General features: G+C 44.2%; 1 protein-coding gene across 1 annotated transcript in view; it reads left to right on the forward strand.

Moving 5' to 3' along the window:
- Window positions 1-21,678, forward strand: part of LOC126252401 (phospholipase A1-like) — a 440,511-nt gene that overhangs the window by 380,200 nt on the left and 38,633 nt on the right. Inside the window, exons 4-5 of the mRNA XM_049953291.1 lie at window positions 9,033-9,281; window positions 18,665-18,859. Of these exons, the coding sequence (XP_049809248.1) occupies window positions 9,033-9,281; window positions 18,665-18,859 (444 nt within the window). The remainder of the gene's footprint in view (window positions 1-9,032; window positions 9,282-18,664; window positions 18,860-21,678) is intronic.

The raw sequence follows: 21,678 nt of genomic DNA on the forward strand, positions 1-21,678 counted from the left end.
GAAACTTTTTTAAAGCAGCTGTTATGTAGTTTCCTCCTTTTCCTTTGGCATTAATTCAGATTATGTGTCTTTAAATGGTTGTTTCTCCTGTGGACTCATAAACACACGTACATTCACTTTTACGAAACTGAGCCTGGAGAACGTTTGACGTAAGTGACTGAATGCAGAGTCATTTACTTGTCAAAATTTCACGAAATTCTTAGCAAGCTCTACTTTTGTAAGCAATGCCGGAAGCGCAAATTTGCCTGGCTCCATCACTGTTTGACATACAAGATTTTTATTTGAAGATTTAATGACTGTCTCTTCCAGTGAATTTTCTGTGACTAGAACGGCTTTGCTGCCACTCACCTAGGAAACAACAGTAATCGGTGTAAATGGATCCCAATTCTAATAATTTGTCAACTAGTTTAAAACCCCCACAAATTTATCACTGCTATAGAGCTTAGTCTACTTCTAGCAGGATATTTATTATATTTCCATCTTTTCATTTTGTGTTGGTAGCTTACGCCGTACTAACAGAAGAAAATTTATTGTCAGTGAATAAAAGTATTGAAGAGTCACTGACCAGTCGCCGTTGCTCGCGACTATCCATCGTATTATTGCTTCCATCAGAACATATGTGTCCTCGAGATATTTTGACAATAACGGACTGCTCCATTTCATTAGCTCCATTGCAACATATGGACATTTTCACATATTGGTGCACTTACGTGTATCGTTCCGTGATGACGAAGTTCTGTCTTATTTTTACGAAAATCGAGTTTCCTCATGAGTGTCTCTTGGTAAATCTTGGCTGACATACTTGTAGAAAAATCTACATTTCTCTAATAAAACTATGTTCCATCTTTATTTGAGGATTTATTAAAGCTCTCAGAGACATTTTCTGGAGATTCACGAACAAGACGTTCTTTGCCATTTGATACAGGGCAAACTGCAGAACGTATTTTATGATATACAATTCTCGGACTTTGCTTCATGGAGACTGGTTCGCTTGAGAATGAAACCATAGAGAACCATACAGAAATAAAATTAGCGTGGTTGATGGACTCCGTCAGAGCATCGGCCGTCCAAATGGCATACGACGTCATTACAAATGGCAGACGACGTCGTTTTCCACTCATTCACGCACTGAATTAGACACCAAACGTATGGTACCACTGATTTGCACTGGTCCTTATCTCACAGCGTAAACGCTTCCTGGAATGAAATGTTACATACTCTAAAATGATGCAAAAATGTTTTGCATTACTTACATTTACTAATAATTGTAGTACGTGTCTATTGGCAGTAGAGTTTTAATTGGCTGCATGCAACTTCATCTTTACTTTACTTTTCCGTGTCCAGATCAAATTTTATTTTTCCAATAGTTAGCCACCGCTACGGCTTTGTCGTTGGCTTGTAGCAGGTCAGTAAAACTGCAGGTCTCCGGCAGTAGTCGGCACATGAGCAGGTGTGCCTCGTCTTGTACCTCTCCGCATCCGCATAGAACGTCGTCATCGTTAGTCAGCAGTCCCCACTGGCACAGATTAGTTTTGCATCTGGGTACACCAGCCCTCAACCTATTTAGTGTTCTCCACACTGTATAAGGAAGTTTGTTTCCAGGTGCCATTTGCTCTTTTGGTATTATCTGCAGTGCGGTTTGTTCATTCTCCCATTTACAGACACTATTATCTTCCTGTGAACCGTCAAGGATCTTGGTTCTTGCAATAAAGCTATTTCTAGACTTAAGCCTCCAAGCCTGAGTGACGTTCCCATTCAGTGGGTGTCGAGAATCTGTTTCTTTCTTTGCTCTCTCAGCGTCTGCTGCCACCTGCCTTCTGATATTGGATGGGGCAATTCCAGCAAGTAGGTACAAATTACCCGTTGGTGTGGGTCTGAGACAGCCTGTAACAATTCGCATTGTCTCATTTACACTTACATCGACCTGTTTAGCATGTGCAGATGCATCCCATACTGGCGCTGCATAGTCTGCTGCAGAAACACACAGAGCAAGTGCTGATGTTCTCAGTACTGATGGTTGAGCTCCCCATTCATAGTTTGTCAACCTGCGGATGATGTTATTCCTGGAGCAGACTTTAGCCTTGGTGTTTTGGCAACGCTGCTTGAAGGAAAGCGTTCTGTCAAGTACAACCCCAAGGTATTTAGGTGTTGGACAGTGCTTTAGCTTCTTACCTTGCCATGTAACGTCGAGCTCAACTCCAGCATCTCTATTGCGCAGATGGAAAGCACATGCTTGGGTTTTGTCAGGGTTTGGCTTGAGGTGATTGGCGTCGTAGTATTGAGCCAGTTCTTCAAGCGCTCTAGAGAGATTTCAAGATGTTGCATCAAAACTGGACCCCTGGACCACCACAGCTGTGTCATCAGCATATACGAACAGTCTTGCATCTTGAGGTATAGGTTGGTCATTAGTGTACACATTATAAAGGATGGGAGAAAGTACACTTCCTTGTGGTAAGCCATTCTTCTGCAGTCGCCATCTACTGTTCTTACCATTTAGGGAGACATAAAATCTTCGATTCTGCAGAAGACTACCAATAACCAACGTCAACCTACAGTCCCCTGTGAGGTGATATAATTTGCGCAATAGCTTTCTGTGGTTTACCGTGTCGTATGCAGCAGTAAGATCTATGAAAGCTGCTCCAGTTATTAATTTTTTTTCAAACCCGTGTTCTATATGTTGCGTCAGATTAAGTATTTGCCCACAACAAGATCTTCCTGGTCTGAAACCGGCTTGTTCCTTTATGAGCTTTCCATCTATAGTTTGTGCCACCCGGTTGAGAATCATCCGCTCCAGTATCTGATAGAGATGGTATAGAAGTGACACTGGTCTGTAACTTTAGGGGTCCTTTATCTCCTTACCAGGTTTTAGTAAAGCCACCACTCTCGCCTGCCGCCATAGTTTTGGAATATTCAGCTCTTTAATACAGGTGTTCATCATTTGTAGTAACCAGTTTCGAGCTTTGGGCCCAAACTGTTTTATCTGATCCGTTCTAAGGTCATCAGTTCCAGCGGCCTTATTCAGTTTCATACTCTGAATGGCGTCTTCCAGTTCGGTTGCTGTGAATGAAGCATTGAGGAGTCCGTAATCTTTTTGTTCTTGGGGTATAACTCTTTTCCTTTCTCTTTTGCCTTTGGTTTTCCCATTCTTCAGAAGTTGGCTGCAATCTGATTTGCTGTTACCTCGTTGTTCTTCTGCTGGTGGTCAGTTGGGTCCCCACTTAAGTTTTTCAGTAATTTCCATGCACGTCTACATTAGTTCCTCCCCAGCCTCCATCGTATCTTCGCTGAAGGGGTCCTGAGTGAACAGCTTTTGGTACCTGTCAAGTAAGACCTTGCTGCTGCCGGCCAGACCCTGGATGTACTGGGTACGGCAACCCCTTGGGATGTTTTTCCTTGAGATCCATTTCACAAGATCGATAAATCTACCATACTCGATAAATCTACCATACTCATGTGGTCGAGGAGGGATTTTCTCAATGTCTTCGTCCAATTGCTCTTTAAATTTCTGCCAGTCTGCCTTTTTGAAATTAAACCGTCTTCGCAAAGGCACCTCCTCTGGTTTAACCATGGCATTCACAACACAAACGACGGGTCTGTGTTGTGTACTTGGGATAGGTTCTTCAACAAGCTTCATGCACTGTGCTGCCAACTTCCTACTCACAAAGATGTTGACAGGATTATATCCCCTTCTCCGTCTTCTGCTGTTGAACGATGCTGGCTGTTTTGGGCCATGAATGAGTTGTAGGTCGTTAGTGTCAGCCCAGGATTCAAGCTGTACACCATTATCATCAGTCTCATTATATCCCCATGTTCACCATGGCAGTTGAAATCACCCATGACAAAATTAATATGGTCATTTGTAAAATTGTTTGGTTCATGGAAAACAAAGTCCACATCTGGTGGTTTGTACACAGACGTCACAGAGAACTTCTGGGCGCGAATGGTAAGTACTTCAATGTTATTTAGTTCTGTCATTGCGGCTGATGTTACGTTGAGCCCGGGTCTGATGAAAATCGCACTCCCATACTTATCGTGAGGTCTTTCAATGGCCAAATCCATTCCTGCTATTTTAGGTCTGTGGCTAGTGGCTCCCCGGTGTGTTTCCTGCACCAACAATACGTCGCATTTATGCTTATAGCACATGTCTGCTAATAAAACACTCTTATGACTAGAGAATCCCTCAATATGTATCGAGATTGTCACAAGGGGTGGTCTTGATGAAGGCCGTTGCATCTTGATGTTAATTTGGTTTTGGACTTTAACTTTATCTTGTGTTAGAAGGATTAGCCGGTGAAATCTTTCACCGTTACCAGGGTACGCCCGATTGTGCCTGTATTCAGTCTTTAGGCTCACAATCTTCTAGGAGGCTCCTTCATCGAAAGACCATGACTATGAAAAAATACATGCTAAGTTTTGCAGAAAAAGTGAACCAGTAATTGGACACTTAACAACGCCATTTATTAAGAACAAATAACACCGTTCCTGTTTTCCCATACACCTTTTCATTGACAGACTGCTGTTCACTTAAAATCTCAACGGCAGTATGAAGCAAAGCTGTTAAACGTGAATGGCCGTCGGTTCGAAACCGGTAAAAAGTTGTTTGTTCCTAATAAACAGCATTATTAAAAGTGGTTGGCTGCTGCTTTTGCGGTTTAGCAAGAATTAACCTGTAATTACCCCTCCCCTATAGCTTACCCCAGTCAGCTATAGGGAGAGACGGGTAATATACAATGTGTACAAGAGCCAAGAGGGAATAATAAGAGTGGACGACCAAGAACGAGTGCTCGGATTACAAACGGTGAAAGACGGGGATGTAGTCTTTCGCTCCTACTGTACATCGAAGAAGCAATGATGGAAATAAAAGAACGTTCAGGAGTGGAATTAAAATTCAAGGTGAAAGGACATCAATGATACGATTCGCTGATGACATTGCTATCCTGAGTGAAAGTGAAGAAGAATTACATGATATGCTGAGTGGAATGTACAGTCTAATGAGTACAGAACATGGATTGAGAGTAAATCTAAAAAAGACGAGAGTAATAAGAAGTAACAGAAATGAGAAGACTGAGAAACTTAACATCAGGATTGACGGTCACAAAGTAAATGAAGTTAAGGACTTCTACTACCTAGGCAGCAAATTAACCAGAGACGGACGGAGGAAGGAGGATATCAAAAGCTGAATAGCACTGGCAAAATGGGCATTCCTCGCCAAGAAAAGTCTATTAGCACCAAACGTAAGCCTTAATTTGAGGAAAAACTTCTGAGACATTACGTCTGAAGTACAGCATTGTATGGTAGTGAAACATGGACTGTGGGAAAACTGGAACAGAAGAGAATCGAAACATTTGAGATGTTGTGCTACAGACGATTGTTGAAGATTAGGTTGACTGATAAGGTAAGGAATAAGGAGATTTCGCGCAGAATCGGAGAGGAAATGAATATGTGGAAAACACTGACAAGGAGAAGGGACAGGATGATAGGACGTCTGTTAAGACATCAGGGAATAACTTCCATGGTACTTGAGGGAGCAGTAGAGGGCAAAATATGTAGAGGAAGACAGAGATTGGAATACATCCATCCAATAACTGAGGACATAGGTTACATGTGCTACTCTGAGATGAAGAGGCTGGAACAATAGAGGAATTCATGACGGGCCGCATGAAGCGAGTCAGAAGAGTGACTATCTCCCTCCCCCCTGTCCCGCCCCTTCCCCTAAAAAAAAATGTAATCGGAGACATATCATTATTCTGCTTCCCAATCCACCCTGCTAGGCTTTCCTTGAGCGCCGGAACTTGGCAGCTGCGAGTCAGCAGCAGTTATTATATCTTGTGTTCAAGTTTGCTTAAAATATCAGTGTGCTACGATTCCCTCTGAGTGTTACTTTATAGGAAGGACCATGTAAAAGATCTCACGCAATTTTGCCTCGCAGAGGGTAGCTTTTTAGTATCATGATGGGACGTACACACACACCTCCAAGTTGTGCCCCACATTTTAGTATGTAGTCACCATAAAGCTGCTAAAATCTTGCCAGCGAAAATCGAAGGTCCTAGATTCGACACCAAGACTGGCGTGCAGTTTTAATCTGCTAAGAAATACTTCGCTGCAGAGTGAAAATGCAGTCATTTTATTTATCTAGTTAGTACTGTGAAGGTACATGTTTTGGGCAACATGATGTGCTATACACAGCTCCAACTTACGAATGCCGGCCGATGTGGCCGAGTGGCTCTAGGCGCTTCAGTCTGGAACCGCGTGACCGCTACGGTCGCAGGTTCGAATCCTGCCTCGGACATGGTGTGTGTGATGTCCTTAGGTTAGTTAGGTTTAAGTAGTTCTAAGTTCTAGGGGACTGATGACCTCAGCAGTTAAGTCCCATAGTGCTCAGAGCCATTTGAACCATCTGAACTTACGAAATTTTCGGATCGTTTCTGACCACACTGTGTAGCTTATATCTCAAAATAAGGGAGATGGGGCATAAAACATTTGAAACTTCTAGAGTGTGCCAAACGACTACACAATGCTTAAATTAATTGCAGAACAATAAATATTTTAGCACTTTTGTAGTGGTCATACGTAATAATGTCGTGATACAGATTTGTTAGTGGCCAGCAGTCTGAGGAGGACCGTTGCTACGTCTGAAGTATTGATCTGTTTGTGTTATCCGTCTCCTTAACTTTACATCAGACGTTGCCAACGAGAAATGCAAAAGACGGTGTGTGGACAAAACCACTTGGTCCATAATTGTACAGAAGGCGCGGTGGGAATAGAACAGGGGTTGCAGTGGGCCTCAGCCGTGAACGGCCGCCGAGCGGTAACGGAGGTGCAGTTCGGTAGCTGAAGCCTACGCGTGAATGCCTGTCTCCTATAACTTGTAAGCTACCGCTAGTTACCCTGTATACGATTGTATCCATAAGTCATGTCAGTATGACCAATACTTCGACAAATGAAAACGCTCAAAGTCAACTGTTTCTCATTAGAGTACCAAATAAGAAATAGTCACCTAAACAAATAATTAAAAAAAACAACTAAACGAAGACGAAACAAAGAATTAAAAAAACACAAGTCCGATTACACGCTGTTAGAAGAAAATGTCATAAAAAGGGGTAAAAATGTGGCTTAGCAGACAACATCGGTTACTATCATACTGATAATGTAACATACAGACCAAGTGTCACGTGGAAATTCAATCAACTGACATTTTCGTAAATTGCAATACTCTCAAGCACATTTTTAATCCGATTTTTGCTTCATCGATTGCTCTTCCGACATGAATTTAATGATATTGCATACAATAACAGGAGCCTCATTATGAAGAAATTTCAGTGCACCTATGATGAACGAAGACGGTGGTACAATGCTGTGTAGTATAGTTGTAACAACGGAAACACAAGAGATTCGCGTCAGGCAAATTAAGTGACCAACCCTTCGGAGCAGTACTGCATATGATCAACTTCTGCAAAGACTGTGCTCGGACATTATGAATTTCCTCGAGGGTAACGATCTGTCGACACACAATCAGGTTGGATTCAGAAAGTATCGTTGTTGTGAATCACAAGTAGCTCTTTATTGTAACGAAGTAATGAGTGCTGTGGACAGGTCATTTCAAATTAATTCCATATTCCAAGATTTCCAGAAGACTTTTGGCATCGTTCCTCACAATAATCTTCTAATCGACCTGCGTGCGTATGGAGTATCATCTCAGTTGTGCGACTGGATTCGTGACTCCCTGTCAGAAACGTCAAGGTACTTAGTAATCGACGGAACATCACCGAACAACACAAAATTGATATCTGGCGTTCACCAAGGAAGTGTGAGAGGCCCTGTGCTGTTCCTAATCTATGTAAACGATTTAGGAGGCAATCTGAACAGCTGGTTCAAAATGGCTCTGAGCACTATGCGACTTAACTTCTGAGGTCATCAGTCGCCTAGAACTTAGAACTAATTAAAACTAACTAACCTAAGGACATCACACACAACCATGCCCGAGGCAGGATTCGAACCTGCGACCGTAGCGGTCGCTCGGCTCCAGACTGTAGCGCCTAGAACCGCACGGCCACTGCGGCCGGCCTGAACAGCTCTCATAGATCATCTGCAGATGATGCTCTCATTTACCGTCTAGCAGAATTATAAGAAGATCAAAACGAATTGCAAAATGGATTAGACACGACATCTATATGATGCGAAAAATGGCAATTGGCTCTCAGTAGGGAGAAGTCTGAGGTCATCCACAGGAGTGCGAAAAGAAAGCTGTTAAATTACGGTTACACGATAAAGCACACAATTTAAAGACTGTCGATTCGACTGGATTCCTTGGAATTACGATTGCGAAGAACTTAAATTGGAACTATCATACCGATAAAGTTGTGGGGAAGGCAAACCAAAGACTGCGCCTTATTAGCAGCACACTTAGGAGGTGCAACACTTCTACTAAAGAGACAGCCTGCACTAGACTTGTTCGTCCTCTGCTAGAGCAATGCTGCGCGTTATGGGATCCTTACCAGGCAGGTTTGACGGGGGACATCGAAAAGTCCAAAGAAGGGCCGCTTGTTATGTATTATAGCGAAATAGGGGAGGAAATGTCACGGATATCGTGTTAGTTGAGGTACAATCATTAAAAAAACGCATTTTTCGTTGCGGCGAGATCTTCTCACGAAATTTTATTCACCTACTGTGACGTCCGACAATGGAAATATTTCACTGTCGCTGGCTTATATAGGGAAAAATCGCCGTCGTAATAAAATAAGAGGAATCAGAGCTATTACATAAAGATTTAAGTGTTCATCTTTCCGGCACATGTTATGGAATGGAGGGGTAGAGAAATAGTCTGATGGTGTGGGGAAGAACCCTCTGCAACGCATTTCAGTGTGAACTGCGAAGTCGTGATATAGATCTAAGTGTAGATTACTCTGGATACTAGTCCAGACTTTACATGCTATTGTTTTCATCTCGAACCCATTTCCAACGATGTACAAGTGTCCAGTGTAACTTCATCTTTGACGCAGTGAACCTATAGCAGCTGCGCCTCGCTGTTGCAGCCGTGCTGGAGGCGGCGGACGTGCACTTCGTGGCGGTGCACTGGGGGCGGCTGGCGGACGGCGACTACCGCGACGCGGCGTCCAATACGACGGTGGTGGCCGAGAGGGTGGCAGCCCTGCTGGACGCGCTCATCGCGGGGATGGGCGCGCGCGACGCAGACTTCCACCTGCTGGGCTTCAGCCTGGGCGCACAGGTCATGGGGCAGGTGGGACAAGCCATGACGGCTGGCCGCGTCCACAGGATCACCGGTGAGTACTGCAGCAGGCATGCCAACTGTCCAGGCGCTCTGCTTTGTCTAATACAGTGGTTCTTAACATAAGGGGTAATTACCCCTTGAAGGATAAAATGTAATTTTCTAAGGGGTAATAACAAATTCAACAGCGAATTTGAACAGTTCTCGGGTATCCTACCGGGTAGCGTCGTAATTTCTCCACAATATTTCGGCAGACGTACACGCTGCCATTTTCACGTGGTTCCTGACGAATGCTGTGTTGTTGCTCTCGGCGCCCTATATATACTGGCCGTTACCCGTTCCTCTCCTGGTGTCTCCGGTGCGGCCGGCGCGGGGGCTACTGGAGGTGGTGGGGGAAGCGGCTCCTGCGTCTGAACTGGGGTCTGCAGTCTCCTCGATCTCTAGGACCGCATCTTTCTCTCCAGGCTGAGTGCAGTGTTCCTAGCCTGACTAAGTTGAACGCCGCTGTTTTTATTAATTAGATTGTCCTGTAGTCGGATTTCGATGGCCTCTTTAGTAACGCAGTCCCAGAAGTAGGATTGACAGAGTATTTTTGTTTTTTCATAGTCAAAAAATGGTTCAATTGGCTCTGAGCACTCTGGGACTTAACATCTTAGGTAATCAGTCCCCTAGAACTTAGAACTACTTAAACCTAACCAACCTAAGGACATCACACACATCCATGCCCGAGGCAGCATTCGTCCCTGCGACCGTAGCAGTCCCGCAGTTGACTGAAGCGCCTAGAGCCGCACGTCCACCGCGGCCGGCTTTTCATAGTCCATAGTACGGCTAGTCTTTATACAATGGTCAGCCACGGCTGATTGAGTGGCCTGGCGTAATTCGGTATGGCGCTTGTGTTCGCGGCACTGTCAGTGCGGACTGTCTCCCCATTGTATGATTTTCCGCACTGATAGGGAATTTGATAAACGCCTGGTTTTCGAAGGCCTAGGTCTTCACTGAACCCAGTAGAGTCGAGGTTTTTACCAGGGTTCGGAATACACATTTCATATTGTGTTTCCCCAGAATTCTACCGATTTTTCTTGAGGTGTTTCCGACAAAGGGAATGCACACCAATGACTTGTGTTTTTCTCTGTTTCTTCTTCTTGTTCTCTTGGCGCAGTCTGTCTGAGTGCGTGTCTTATTTGCTACTGGTTGTACCCATTTTTCCGAAATGTTGTCTCGAGGAGCTGCAGTTCTGCTGGAAAGCTCTCCTGATCGCAGATCGATCGTGCCCTGTGAACAAAACGCCTTCACGCTGGGAGTTGTGGTGGCAACTGAAGGCATTTAGGTACAAGTCGGCGTGCGTAGGTTTTCTGTATACACTGTGCCCCAGCAAGAAGATGGCAGCGTGTACGTGTGCCGAAATATTATGGAGAAATTACGACGCTACCCGGTCGGATACCCGAGAACTGTTCAAATTGGAAATATGCCGGGAAAATTTCAGATCGCAAATTCAATAGCGTTAAACTTTACGTAATGTATGTGTGTTTCGTAGAGGAGCTACAATGCCTATTCATTTCTCACGTATATCTCGTTTTAACTCTTGATGGTTACAGATGGCGCATAACGTTAGATATTTTATGCTTTCTCTAACTGCTTTTATGTTTATTTTACTACTATCACATTTTCCATTTTCATTGCCATTACTTGCCACTATATGTTTTACTTTAATATTACCTATTGTAGCCGGCCGAAGTGGCCGTGCGGTTCTAGGCTCTGCAGTCTGGAACCGCGAGACCGCTACGGTCGCTGGTTCGAATCCTGCCTCGGGCATGGATGTGTGTGATGTCCTTAGGTTAGTTAGGTTTAAGTAGTTCTAAGTTCTAGGGGACTGATGACCTAAGAAGTTGAGTCCCATAGTGCTCAGAGCCATTTTACCTATTGTATGTATTTCCAAACATATAAACGCTGCCTGCTGGAACTTCCGTCCTCTTCGTCCGCATCCTGTCAGTGTAACATAGCGTGCACGTATCTTGTTATGCATTCACGACTACCAGAATGTGTGCTGCAATATGTATGTTTCAATTTTACATGTATGGCCCTATCTTAGCATTGCTGGATGCCTTCGCCGAAAGTAAGAATCGTCATCATTTTTACGGTTTCAAGTCGAATTTGGCTTTTCGTTCCCAGTTTCGGGCAATAGTTTTTAAAAAATTTTAAAGTTTTATGCTTTTTCGTTCTAGGTATTTAACAAGATTTTGGCTATTTATGACTGATGCGTTATCCGCAAATGGAAGTCCTCCTTTCTGTTTTTTTTCTATAGCATTTAAGAATTCTTTACCATCTTCTTATGCTAGCTAGGACTATCTATTTCTATTTATTTTTGCCCTTGTAGAAATTCTGAAGATTCCTCAAAAAGGCAAAACCCATAAGTAAATCTTCTGCTGTCATTCGCCACCGATGCTGTTTATCTTACTGACAATGTGAAAACTCACATACAGCTAAGTTCTCCAAATGCGTCCTTGATTATCAAAAAAGATGTAAGTTGCATTATTTTTGTGTACTACTGACAGTTAAAGTTGTAATAGCATGAAAGCGACACGCAAGTAACTTCAGACTGGCATGAAGGGTACAGCACGTTTCGATACACAAATCAGTGGAACCGCAAAAAGTAGCAATGAATAATGCCATCTACATTCTGTGTATAACTAAAGTCCATACAGTGGCATTTTTATTCGCAAATCGAACGGGAATGATTGTTGTTTGTGATACGATCGAGTTACGCCTCGCATGAGAAGAAACGTCTGCTAGCACGTGTCCGAATTCCTCAGTGGCAGCATCGTGGCCTATTGAAACTGCAGTTTATTGTTTCGTGATATTAGTGCTCGTGCTGGTCGACATCCCACGACTGTTACACGATTATGGTCGATGGGTTCAGGAGGACCGTGGTCGACGCCAGTGGACTCGACCGCCTACATCCCTCGAGGGAGGACGTGTTGTTCGCTTTGTATGCGCAGGATCGTACGGCCGGGTCACGTCCTGGGGACTGAAAATGGCCTCATTAGCAGTAAGAGTAGTGCCGACCCGGACAGGACGACGACGCCTGCAGCACCACCGACTGCCAGTTCGGCGACCATTTTGCAGAGAGAGGCGCGCTGTTATGCTGGTGCGCTCTAATTCAACACCGGACGCAGCAGTAGCGGCAGGACTTCTTTTCAGATGAGACCCAGCTCTGGGTACACCATCCTGTTAGGCATATCAGTATGTGGAAATTCCGAACAGAACGAACGTTATCAACTTGTATTCTTCTTTATAATAAACGGCCTAGCACTTGGAGTAATGATACGGAGTGCCGTTCGAAACACGTGTACCACTTTTTCTTTGAGATGTGGCATATGACCACGTAAGACACGTGCGACCATTTAACAGACATGTAAATTTTTTACACACTGCTTTTGTGATCGCTGCAAAAAAATTTTAGTTCCTTGAAGTTCAGCAACTCATCTATATTGACGCTCTTCGAGTAAACTCTTCTTCAGAATATCTGAAGAAAGTTTACAAAGTTAATGAGGAGCACAGCTTTCTTTAAATTAATAAAATTGACAAAACTTTATAAGAACATAAATTAAAATGAACATATCAGTGGAGGTAGGGAGTATGATATAGACAATATAGCGTCATGTATAAGTATCTAGCTTCAGAGTACAACTGAATAACGAAACATGACATTACGTACAAGATAACAAACACGGCCACCAGGTGTCGTGAATACCAGCTCAACGTAGCGATGAACGCGTTCGACGAGCTAAACATAGGTTAAAAAATAGTTAAAAACGAAGAATGTTATTCAACAAAGACGGTAAGATACATCGCAACAACATAGCAAAACCAAGAGTAAAACAATAAAAATAAAAACGAAACCTAAGGTAAAGGATAGGTTTGGCGGAGAAAACAGATAAAAACTAGGTGGCACATTAGTCATATGACGTACTACATAAAAAAGGCAATACATATGCATTATATTTCACAAAAGACGGAATATCATTAAGCTGCACTACTAACATAGAGTAGATTTTCGTCTATATCATGTGGCACAACTTGACAAAAAGAAGGGACCGGTTAGTAGGACATGTTCTGAGGCATCGAGGGATCACAAATTTAGCATTGGAGGGCAGAGTGGAGGTTAAAAATCGTAGAGGGAGACCAAGAGATGAATACACTAAGCAGATTCAGAAGGATGTGGGTTGCAGTAAGTACTAGGAGATGAAGAAGCTTGCACAGGATAGGGTAGCATGGAGAGCTGCATCAAACTAGTCTCAGGACTGAAGACAACAACAACAACAACAACAACAACAACAACAACATCTGTGACTTCTCAGTTTATCATTCAGTGAGAGGTACATGTGGAAGAGTAACCAGATCTCATCAGCATATAAGACGAAGCGTGTCACAGCAGGTGATCTGACCGAGCTTACACGAAGGAAGGAAAAATGGAAGATCAGGGTTTAACATCCCGTCGAGGAAGAGGTCATTGGAGATGGAGAACAAGCTGCAACTGAGGAAGGAAATCGGTCATCTTGAAAGGAAATTTCCTGGTATTTACATTAGGTGTTTTAGGGAAACCACAGGAAATCTAAATGTGTATGGCCGGCAGAGTGTACGAACCGCTTTCCTCACAAATCCGAGACCAGAGTGCGCCAGTGTGCTCGATATCTGGATCATAAGAGGTTTCCCACAGAGCGACGGTGGCGCCTGAGCTTGTCGCACTTCTTCAAATCAAACAGACACGGCAATTTCAGAAAATTCTTGCTTGAGGCACTTACTGACTGTCCATGCCAACGGCAGTTGCTGCGGATAATGTATATCACTTCGAAAATTGTCGTGGCGGCAGGCATGGAAGATAAGTCTAAAGCAGACTCACAGTGAAAAACTTTGTAGACACCCACGCAGCTTCTTTTTGTGGAGAGGTAGGAAAATAAGCAGAGAGAAAATTGCTTTAGGCAGCTGCTGCCAGTTCTTGAGTTGGATATTACGGCCCTCGCCACGAGTCTTCCGCCGTCGGTAGGACGCGAGTGCCGCCGTTTGCTTTGCGGCGACCTTCCCACTCACAGTGAAAGAAAAATGCGGCGCTGTTCTGCAGAAACCTAACAGTTACAGAGAAAGCGGAAACACCGTTGCGTTATTTATATGCACACCTTAGGTCTTATTGCTGTAGCAGTAATGAGTAATTACGATAGAAAAAAAACTACATCTATACCCCCAAACTGCCTTACAGTGAATTGCGGGGATACTTCAGGTACAGCTGTCACCCTCCCACCTTCCTTTCTGTTCCATTCACGGATCCTGCAGGTGGAAGCACTGGCAGTGGAGGGTATATAAAGCGTGCCTGGATGACGAGGAAAACAGTGCAGTTCTTGTCATAAAACAGAAACGGAGCGATTTATCTTAAGTCCAAAAGTATGTGACCACTGACTTTCGGGTCATGGGTGGAAGCATTTCCGAAACGAAAGTCTGTGAACTGTTCGCGTACCGCCGTGGTGAAGGTACAACGAGCATGGCAAAAGTGGCGCTATCCAAAATGCACCGAGGAAACTATGCTGCACAACAGGCCACAGATTACAGGGATGTACGATGCGTACGTAGATGTGTACGAGCGAACAGAAGTGCAACTGTTGAACAACTGACCGTCCAGATGAACTACGGGGCTACCAACAGTGTCTCCTCAATTACCGTTCTGCGAAATTTATTACCTATCGGTCTCCGCAGCAGGCCCCTGGTTCATGCAACGATGCTAAGTGCGGTTCATTCATCAGCTACGGAAGCAAAAATCTGCACGCCAGTACCTCAACTGGACGTGCACTGAGTGGCGAGAGATGGCCTTTTCAGATGGTTCACATTTCATGCCCCATCGGACAGACGGCCGTTGACGTGTACGGTGTGAAACGTCTGGAAGTAAATAAGGAGTGAGCGGTAAGGTCTCCGGAATGCCTTCATGGTACTCCCTGGATGGGTTCGTTATTCTGGAAGGCACACTGGATCAACACAAGTATGTATCCATCCTTAGGGACCATGTCCACCCCTGCATGTAGTTTTCACGTTCTCGGCGCGATGTCGTCTATCAGCAAAGCAATGAAACTTGTCACACGGTTCGCAGTGTACTTGCGTGGTTCGAAGACCACAAGGATAAGTTTACCGTACTCTCCTGGGCACCAGACATCCCGTATTTAAAGCAAATCGAGAACCTGTGGGACCACCTCGATCGCGCTGTTCGTGCCATGGATGCTCAATAGAGAAACCTAGCGCAGCTGGCCACTGCGCTGGAGTCGGTACCTTCCAGAATTTCACTGACTATTTACCTGGACGTCTCGCAGCGGCACGCGCTGCAAAAGTTGTTTATCCAGAGTTTCCACCGGTGGTGAAATTAGTATGACTGGGAAGTGTAATACACTTCAAAAAAACAAATGGTTCAAATGGCTCTGAGCACTATGGGACTCAACTTCTGTGGTCATAAGTCCCCTAGAACTTAGAACTACTTAAACCTAACTGACCTAAGGACATCACACACATCCATGCCCGTGGCAGGATTCGAACCTGCGACCGTAGCAGTCGCACGGTTCCGGACTGCGCGCCTAGAACCGCGAGACCACCGCGGCCGGCAATACACTTCACTCGGCACGCGACCGTAGCATTCAGTTTACCACTAGCCTACCATTGGAATGTTTTCTACGACCGGCTGTTGGCGACCGACCGCATCTGTAGACTCCACTTTAACAAGTGGGGAGCCGCCGCTGGCTTGAAAAGTAGCAGCTGTAAAATTTACTGCTGAGAACAGCGACGTCAAAAGCGGAATATGGCATACGAAAAGGACATTTCGTAATGTCTAACTCGCCGAGCAGATTCCATTAGTAAGGTTGGAAGGGGGTGTTACACGGAATTATCACGATGTGTCCTGATGGTGGCAAGGTTTTTGTTCTATGTGTTTACTATAGAGTTTAAAACTTTCTGAAGACGATTTTAATGTGTTGTCAAGACGGCTGACCCATCGAAGCGAAATTCACATTTTCTTGAGGTACTGTTTTAAACTTGACACTGAACTATGTAGGCTGATTTTGCTAATGGGAAAAAACTGCAGGCAACTATCACTGAGAAAATAAGGATGTCACACAGATATACGGCGGGAAATGCATTCTAATGTAGGTGCAGTCACTTGAAAGTGGAGACGCGGTGTTGGTTTCAGTGATTGAAAGCACACGTGGAAACACACCAGACAAGTGACAATCTTCTGCCTATTCTAATGATTTAGCGGTACGGTGCTAAAGACCATCGGTACCGATTCGGCGACATTGCCTGCGTAGTGATTACTGGCGACTGCCTTGTGGGACCAGTCATCCTTCCGCACCACCTCACAAGCCAGGCATAATATGAACTTACCGCAGGTGACCCTGCCTTTCCTGCTAGCGTGAACGGAAGGCGGCTACTAAATTATGAAGCTGAAGTTCGCTTCCACGTTTCCGTGCGGAGGCATCTTGACATCTGTCATGACCACACATTGAGAATGAACCGGTGCTGAGTATGCCGATGCAATAGCTCCGTACTTAATCATATACAACCGATCGCTCGACGAAAGATCCGTACCCAAAGACTGGAGAGCTGCACAGATCACACCAATATTCAAGAAAAGTAGTATGAGTAATCCACTAAATTAGAGGCCCACATCATTAACGTCGATGTGCAGCAGGATTGTGGAGCATATATTCTGTTCGAACATTATGAATTACCTCGAAGAAAACGGTGTATTGATACACGGTCTACATGGATTTAGAAAACATCGTTCTGATGAATCACAACTAGCTCTTTATTCACATGAAGTGTTGAGTGCTATTGACAAGGGATTTCCGATCGATTCCGTATTTCTGGATTTCCGGAAGGCTTTTGACACTGTACCACACAAGCAGCTTGTAGTTAAATTGCGTGCTTACGCAATATCGTCTCAGTTATGTGACTTGATTCGTGATTTCCTGTCAGAGAGATCACAGTTCGTAGTAACTGACGGAACGTCATCAAGTAAAGCAGAAGTGATTTCTGGCGTTCCCCACGGTAGTGTTATAGGCCATTTGCTGTTCCTTATCTATATAAATGATTTGGGCGACAATCTGAGCAGCCGTCTTAGATTGTCTGCACATGACGCTGTCGTTTATCTACTAATAAAGTCATCAGAAGATCAAAAAAAAATTGTAAAACTATTTGGAAAAGATACCTGTATGGTGCGAAAATTGGCAATTGACATAAATAACGAAAAGTGTGAGTACCTACAAATTACAATTACGAACAACTTAAATTGGAAGGAACACACAGAAAATGTTGTGGGGAAGGCTAGCCAAAGACTGCATTTTATTGGCAGGACACTTAGAAAATGTAAAAGATCTACTAAGGAGACTGCCTACACCATGCTTTTCCGTCCTCTTTTAGAATACTGCTGCGCGGACAGGGATCCTTACCAGACAGGACTGACGGAGTACACCGAAAAAGTTGAAAGAAGGGCAGCACGTTTTGTATTATCACGAAGTAGGGGAGAGAGTGTCACTGAAATTATACAGGGTTTGGCGTTTTTCGTTGCGGCGGAATCTTCTCACGAAATTCCAATCACCAAATTTCTCCTCCGATAGCGAAAGTATTTTGTGGACGCCAAACTACATAAGGAGAAACGATCACTATGATACGGAAATATAAAGATGTTCGTTTTTCTGCGTGCTATACGAGATTGAAATATTAGAGAATTGTGAAGGTGGTTCGATGAAGACTCTGCCAGGCACTTACATGTGATCTGCAGAGTATCGATGTAGATGTGCTGACGTTTCTCTCACGCCGTACCGCCGAAAAACGTACGGACAGAACAACCCCATTTGCCTGGTGTGAGCTCGTCTGTGCTTTCAGTCATTGAAAACTGCACTGTAAACGTCTTTATCTCCATCTTCGCCTCCTTTGGAATGCATTTCCGACCACATATCCATATGATCTCCTGTGCTCCTCACCTTCTTCGGGTAGTTTCTTGGAGGCAGAGGATGTAATTTGTTGAGGGCCGTATACGCCGACGTCTCTCGTTCGTTTCTGCGTCAGAGAGTGACCTCCCTTAGATGTGGTTCAGTCATGAGGTACCAACTTTAACGTGGGACCACGTTCTTTGGGCGACACTACATTTTTTTCTCCACCCCGTGTATGTAACGAGTGCTGCTAGTGCTGCAGTCAGTAAACGTTTCACTGTCCTGCTTTGTCCGAGCGCAAGGACAGTTATGGCATGCACGAGTGAGGTGCGTGGGTGCCAACATACGGCCCACACGGGAGCAGTGAGCGCCGCCGCCGCCGCCGCGACCGGTGTTCGCAGCTGGCGGCGCCGCGGCGCCCCCTGCGGGCCAGCGTGCCCGCGGCGCACAGTGTTGTGACGCGCGCCCCCTGTTGCAGCGCTGGACCCGGCCAAGCCGCTGTTCGACTCGAGGCCCCTGCAGCAGCGCCTGGACTCGGGCGACGCCGAGCTGGTGGTGGTGCTGCACACGGCGGGCGGCATCGCCGCCTTCGCAGAGCCGCTGGGCCACCTCGACTTCTACCCCAACGGCGGCATCTCCCCGCAGCCGGCCTGCGTCCGCGAGAACTTCCCTCGTAAGTAGCCTCGCAAGGGTGGCCTACGTACAAACCGTCACCGACTTTGCTCAAATTTCGCTCGTTTCTAGTACATACTTACAAGGGAAGTGCGTCACTTCGAACGCTCAGGACCGCATGAAAATGTGCTTGGTGTATAACTAGCTCATGCCAAAAAATAAAAAATAAATAAAAATAAAAAATAAAAAAACCAGCGGTTCCACCCATTCGCATACAAAACTGCGCTTCTTCACACTTAAATGAACCGATTTCTACGAACAGAGGCTCATTGGAATAATGTTTCTTAGTTACAGCGACGTAAGTTCCCCTTTTATTTGTGTATTCATCTATATAACTACTATTTTAACAGTTGTGAAGGCTTCTCTTATTGCTCTTGGTAATCCTACAATTATGTTAAATTTTGGGTGTGCCAGCAGATGCGAGTAATCTGGTTTATACAGGATAGTACACCTTGTATTGATGCCTCCATCTCTTGAAACTTTTAGCAAGTCTATGTTAAACAGAATGCTGGATAGCGAATTTCCTAGTCTTACACCAGTTATTGTGGTCACAGGACTCTATAACATATTCTGTGTCGCAAATACAGGGTACATTATTCAAAGCATGTATATTCCAATATGATGTCTGTGCGGTATGACTATGAATGAATCGATAAATAAATGTTTATTTCATCACGATTCGCTATTATACTTCGATTACACCTCGCCACGAATCCTGCATAGTGATAATCATTATTATTGTTCCTTTCCGAAGAAATATCTTTCCGTGCAGGGATACATGTGCTTGACATAGAGTTAGAAAAGGTAAGTAACTCGAATGCAGTATGGGGCGACTTCTAGTCTGCCGCCACGAGAGACATTTCAATAATCGCCTATACAAAGTCTAACGAGAGAAACTTTGATAAAATGAAGCAGCAAAATATGGAAAACACTCCGAAAACAACAAAATATTGCTAACTTCTTGATGCCTACTTCTTAAGCCGATATAAACTTTACACGAGAAGGGCCGTTGATTTTGTGTGATGACAAACTGAAATACCCCAGACAAAAAGTTACACAATCGTAATTTCATCATCAGAATTCATTTTGTGCTTTACAATCAACTTCCTGCACCGAAGTACAGCCCCGTGTTACAATATTCTTGGCAAAATGCAGATTATGACACTGACGTACCAATATCATCGTTTGAAAATGTAATTAGTGTGGTGTCTGATACTGGGCTGGTTGAATGCAGAAGTGATATTGAATGTGAAAAAAATGGTTTAGTCAGATGTGTATAGTGTTCTGTTTCACTTTGCTTTGATTCCTTCATTAAAATCCCAAACGCCGGCCGCGGTGGCCCAGCAGTTCTAGGCGCTGCAGTCCGGAACCGCGCTGTTGCTACGGTCGCAGGTTCGAATCCTGCCTCGTGTATGGATGTGTTTGATGTCCTTAGGTTAGTTAGGTTTAAGTAGTTCTAAGTCTAGGACACTTATGACGTCAGGTGTTAAGTCCCATAGTGCTTAGAGCCACTTGATTTTTGAAAATCGCAAACCCGGACTTTGACTGAATAACTGTGCAGAAAAAGTTTGTTGTTCAGACGCTGTGGACCGTCAGCTATGACGTTGAGAAACGTGTCTTTTTGTTCCTATTACTCAGAAATTTTGTTTCTTCGAGTTACCAAGTTCCTCTCTTAGCCCTTGAATAGGTGATCTTCAAATGTCTCTCGTGCTAAGAGTCGCAGTCTTACATTCGAATTGGTCTTACCACTACTTTTTCAATGCTCAATTTATATTCTAAGCACATTTTTGTGCGTTTCTGAGCGTTCGAGGTCACGCATTTTCCTTGTTAGCTGTAACAAACGCAGCTCTAATACGACGCATTTCACAAGCTTTTTCGAGAACTCAGCACGGGAGTAGAAAGCATCGCTCGTGAGAAACTCAGCTTGCCGCTTTGTCACATAATGCATATCCTGAAAACCACGACGGAGACTAACAGGCAGATTCAATACTTCTAGATTTACGGAAAGCGCTTGACACGGTGCCGCACGGTAGACTATTAACGAAGGCCCGACCACACAGATTATGTTCCAGTTATCTGAGTGGCTCGAAGATTTCTTAAGCAATAGAACTCAGTGCGTTGCCTTCACAGAGAATGCTCATCAAAGATAAGGATGTCATCAGGAGTGCTCCGGGGAAGTGTGATAGGATCACTCTTATTCTGTGTATACATAAATCATCGAAAGACAGAGTAGCAGAATTTGGTTGCTGATTTCTGATGATTCTGTGGTGAACGGAAAGCGTCGTTGTTAAGTGGCTGTAGGACGATACGACAGACAAAATTTCTAGTTTGTGTAAAGAATGGCAGTTTGGTATAAATGTAGGAAATTGTAAGTTAATACAGATGAGTACGCAAAAAAAGTCCTATATTATACGAATACAGCATCAATAGTGCGCCGTTTGACGCAACTTTATTAATTGTACACGGTGTCCGAGGAGGAATTGTCAATATTCAGGGATATGACGGGATCGATCATCAAAAGCGTAAGAGTCCAGTAAACATGGGTTCCAACATGCATACCTGAAGAGCTAAGAGCACTTTTTTATCTTCGATACTGTGAAACAAATCTCTTTTCTTGTAAGTTTTTTGCTTTCCATATTTTACGAACGGATAGTATGGACCAAAACAAGAAAAAATTGTCTAGTAAAAATGTGCTCTAAAATGCAGAGCTTAAGAGGTATGAGTACTTGTTCATCTTCGCTAATGTGGAGTACATATCTTTTAATGAAAAAATGCTCATAGCTCTTAATGTATGCGTTTTAGACCATGGCCACTAGCATT

The sequence above is a fragment of the Schistocerca nitens genome, chromosome 4 (genome assembly GCF_023898315.1).
Source record: "Schistocerca nitens isolate TAMUIC-IGC-003100 chromosome 4, iqSchNite1.1, whole genome shotgun sequence".
Taxonomy (NCBI): domain Eukaryota; kingdom Metazoa; phylum Arthropoda; class Insecta; order Orthoptera; family Acrididae; genus Schistocerca; species Schistocerca nitens.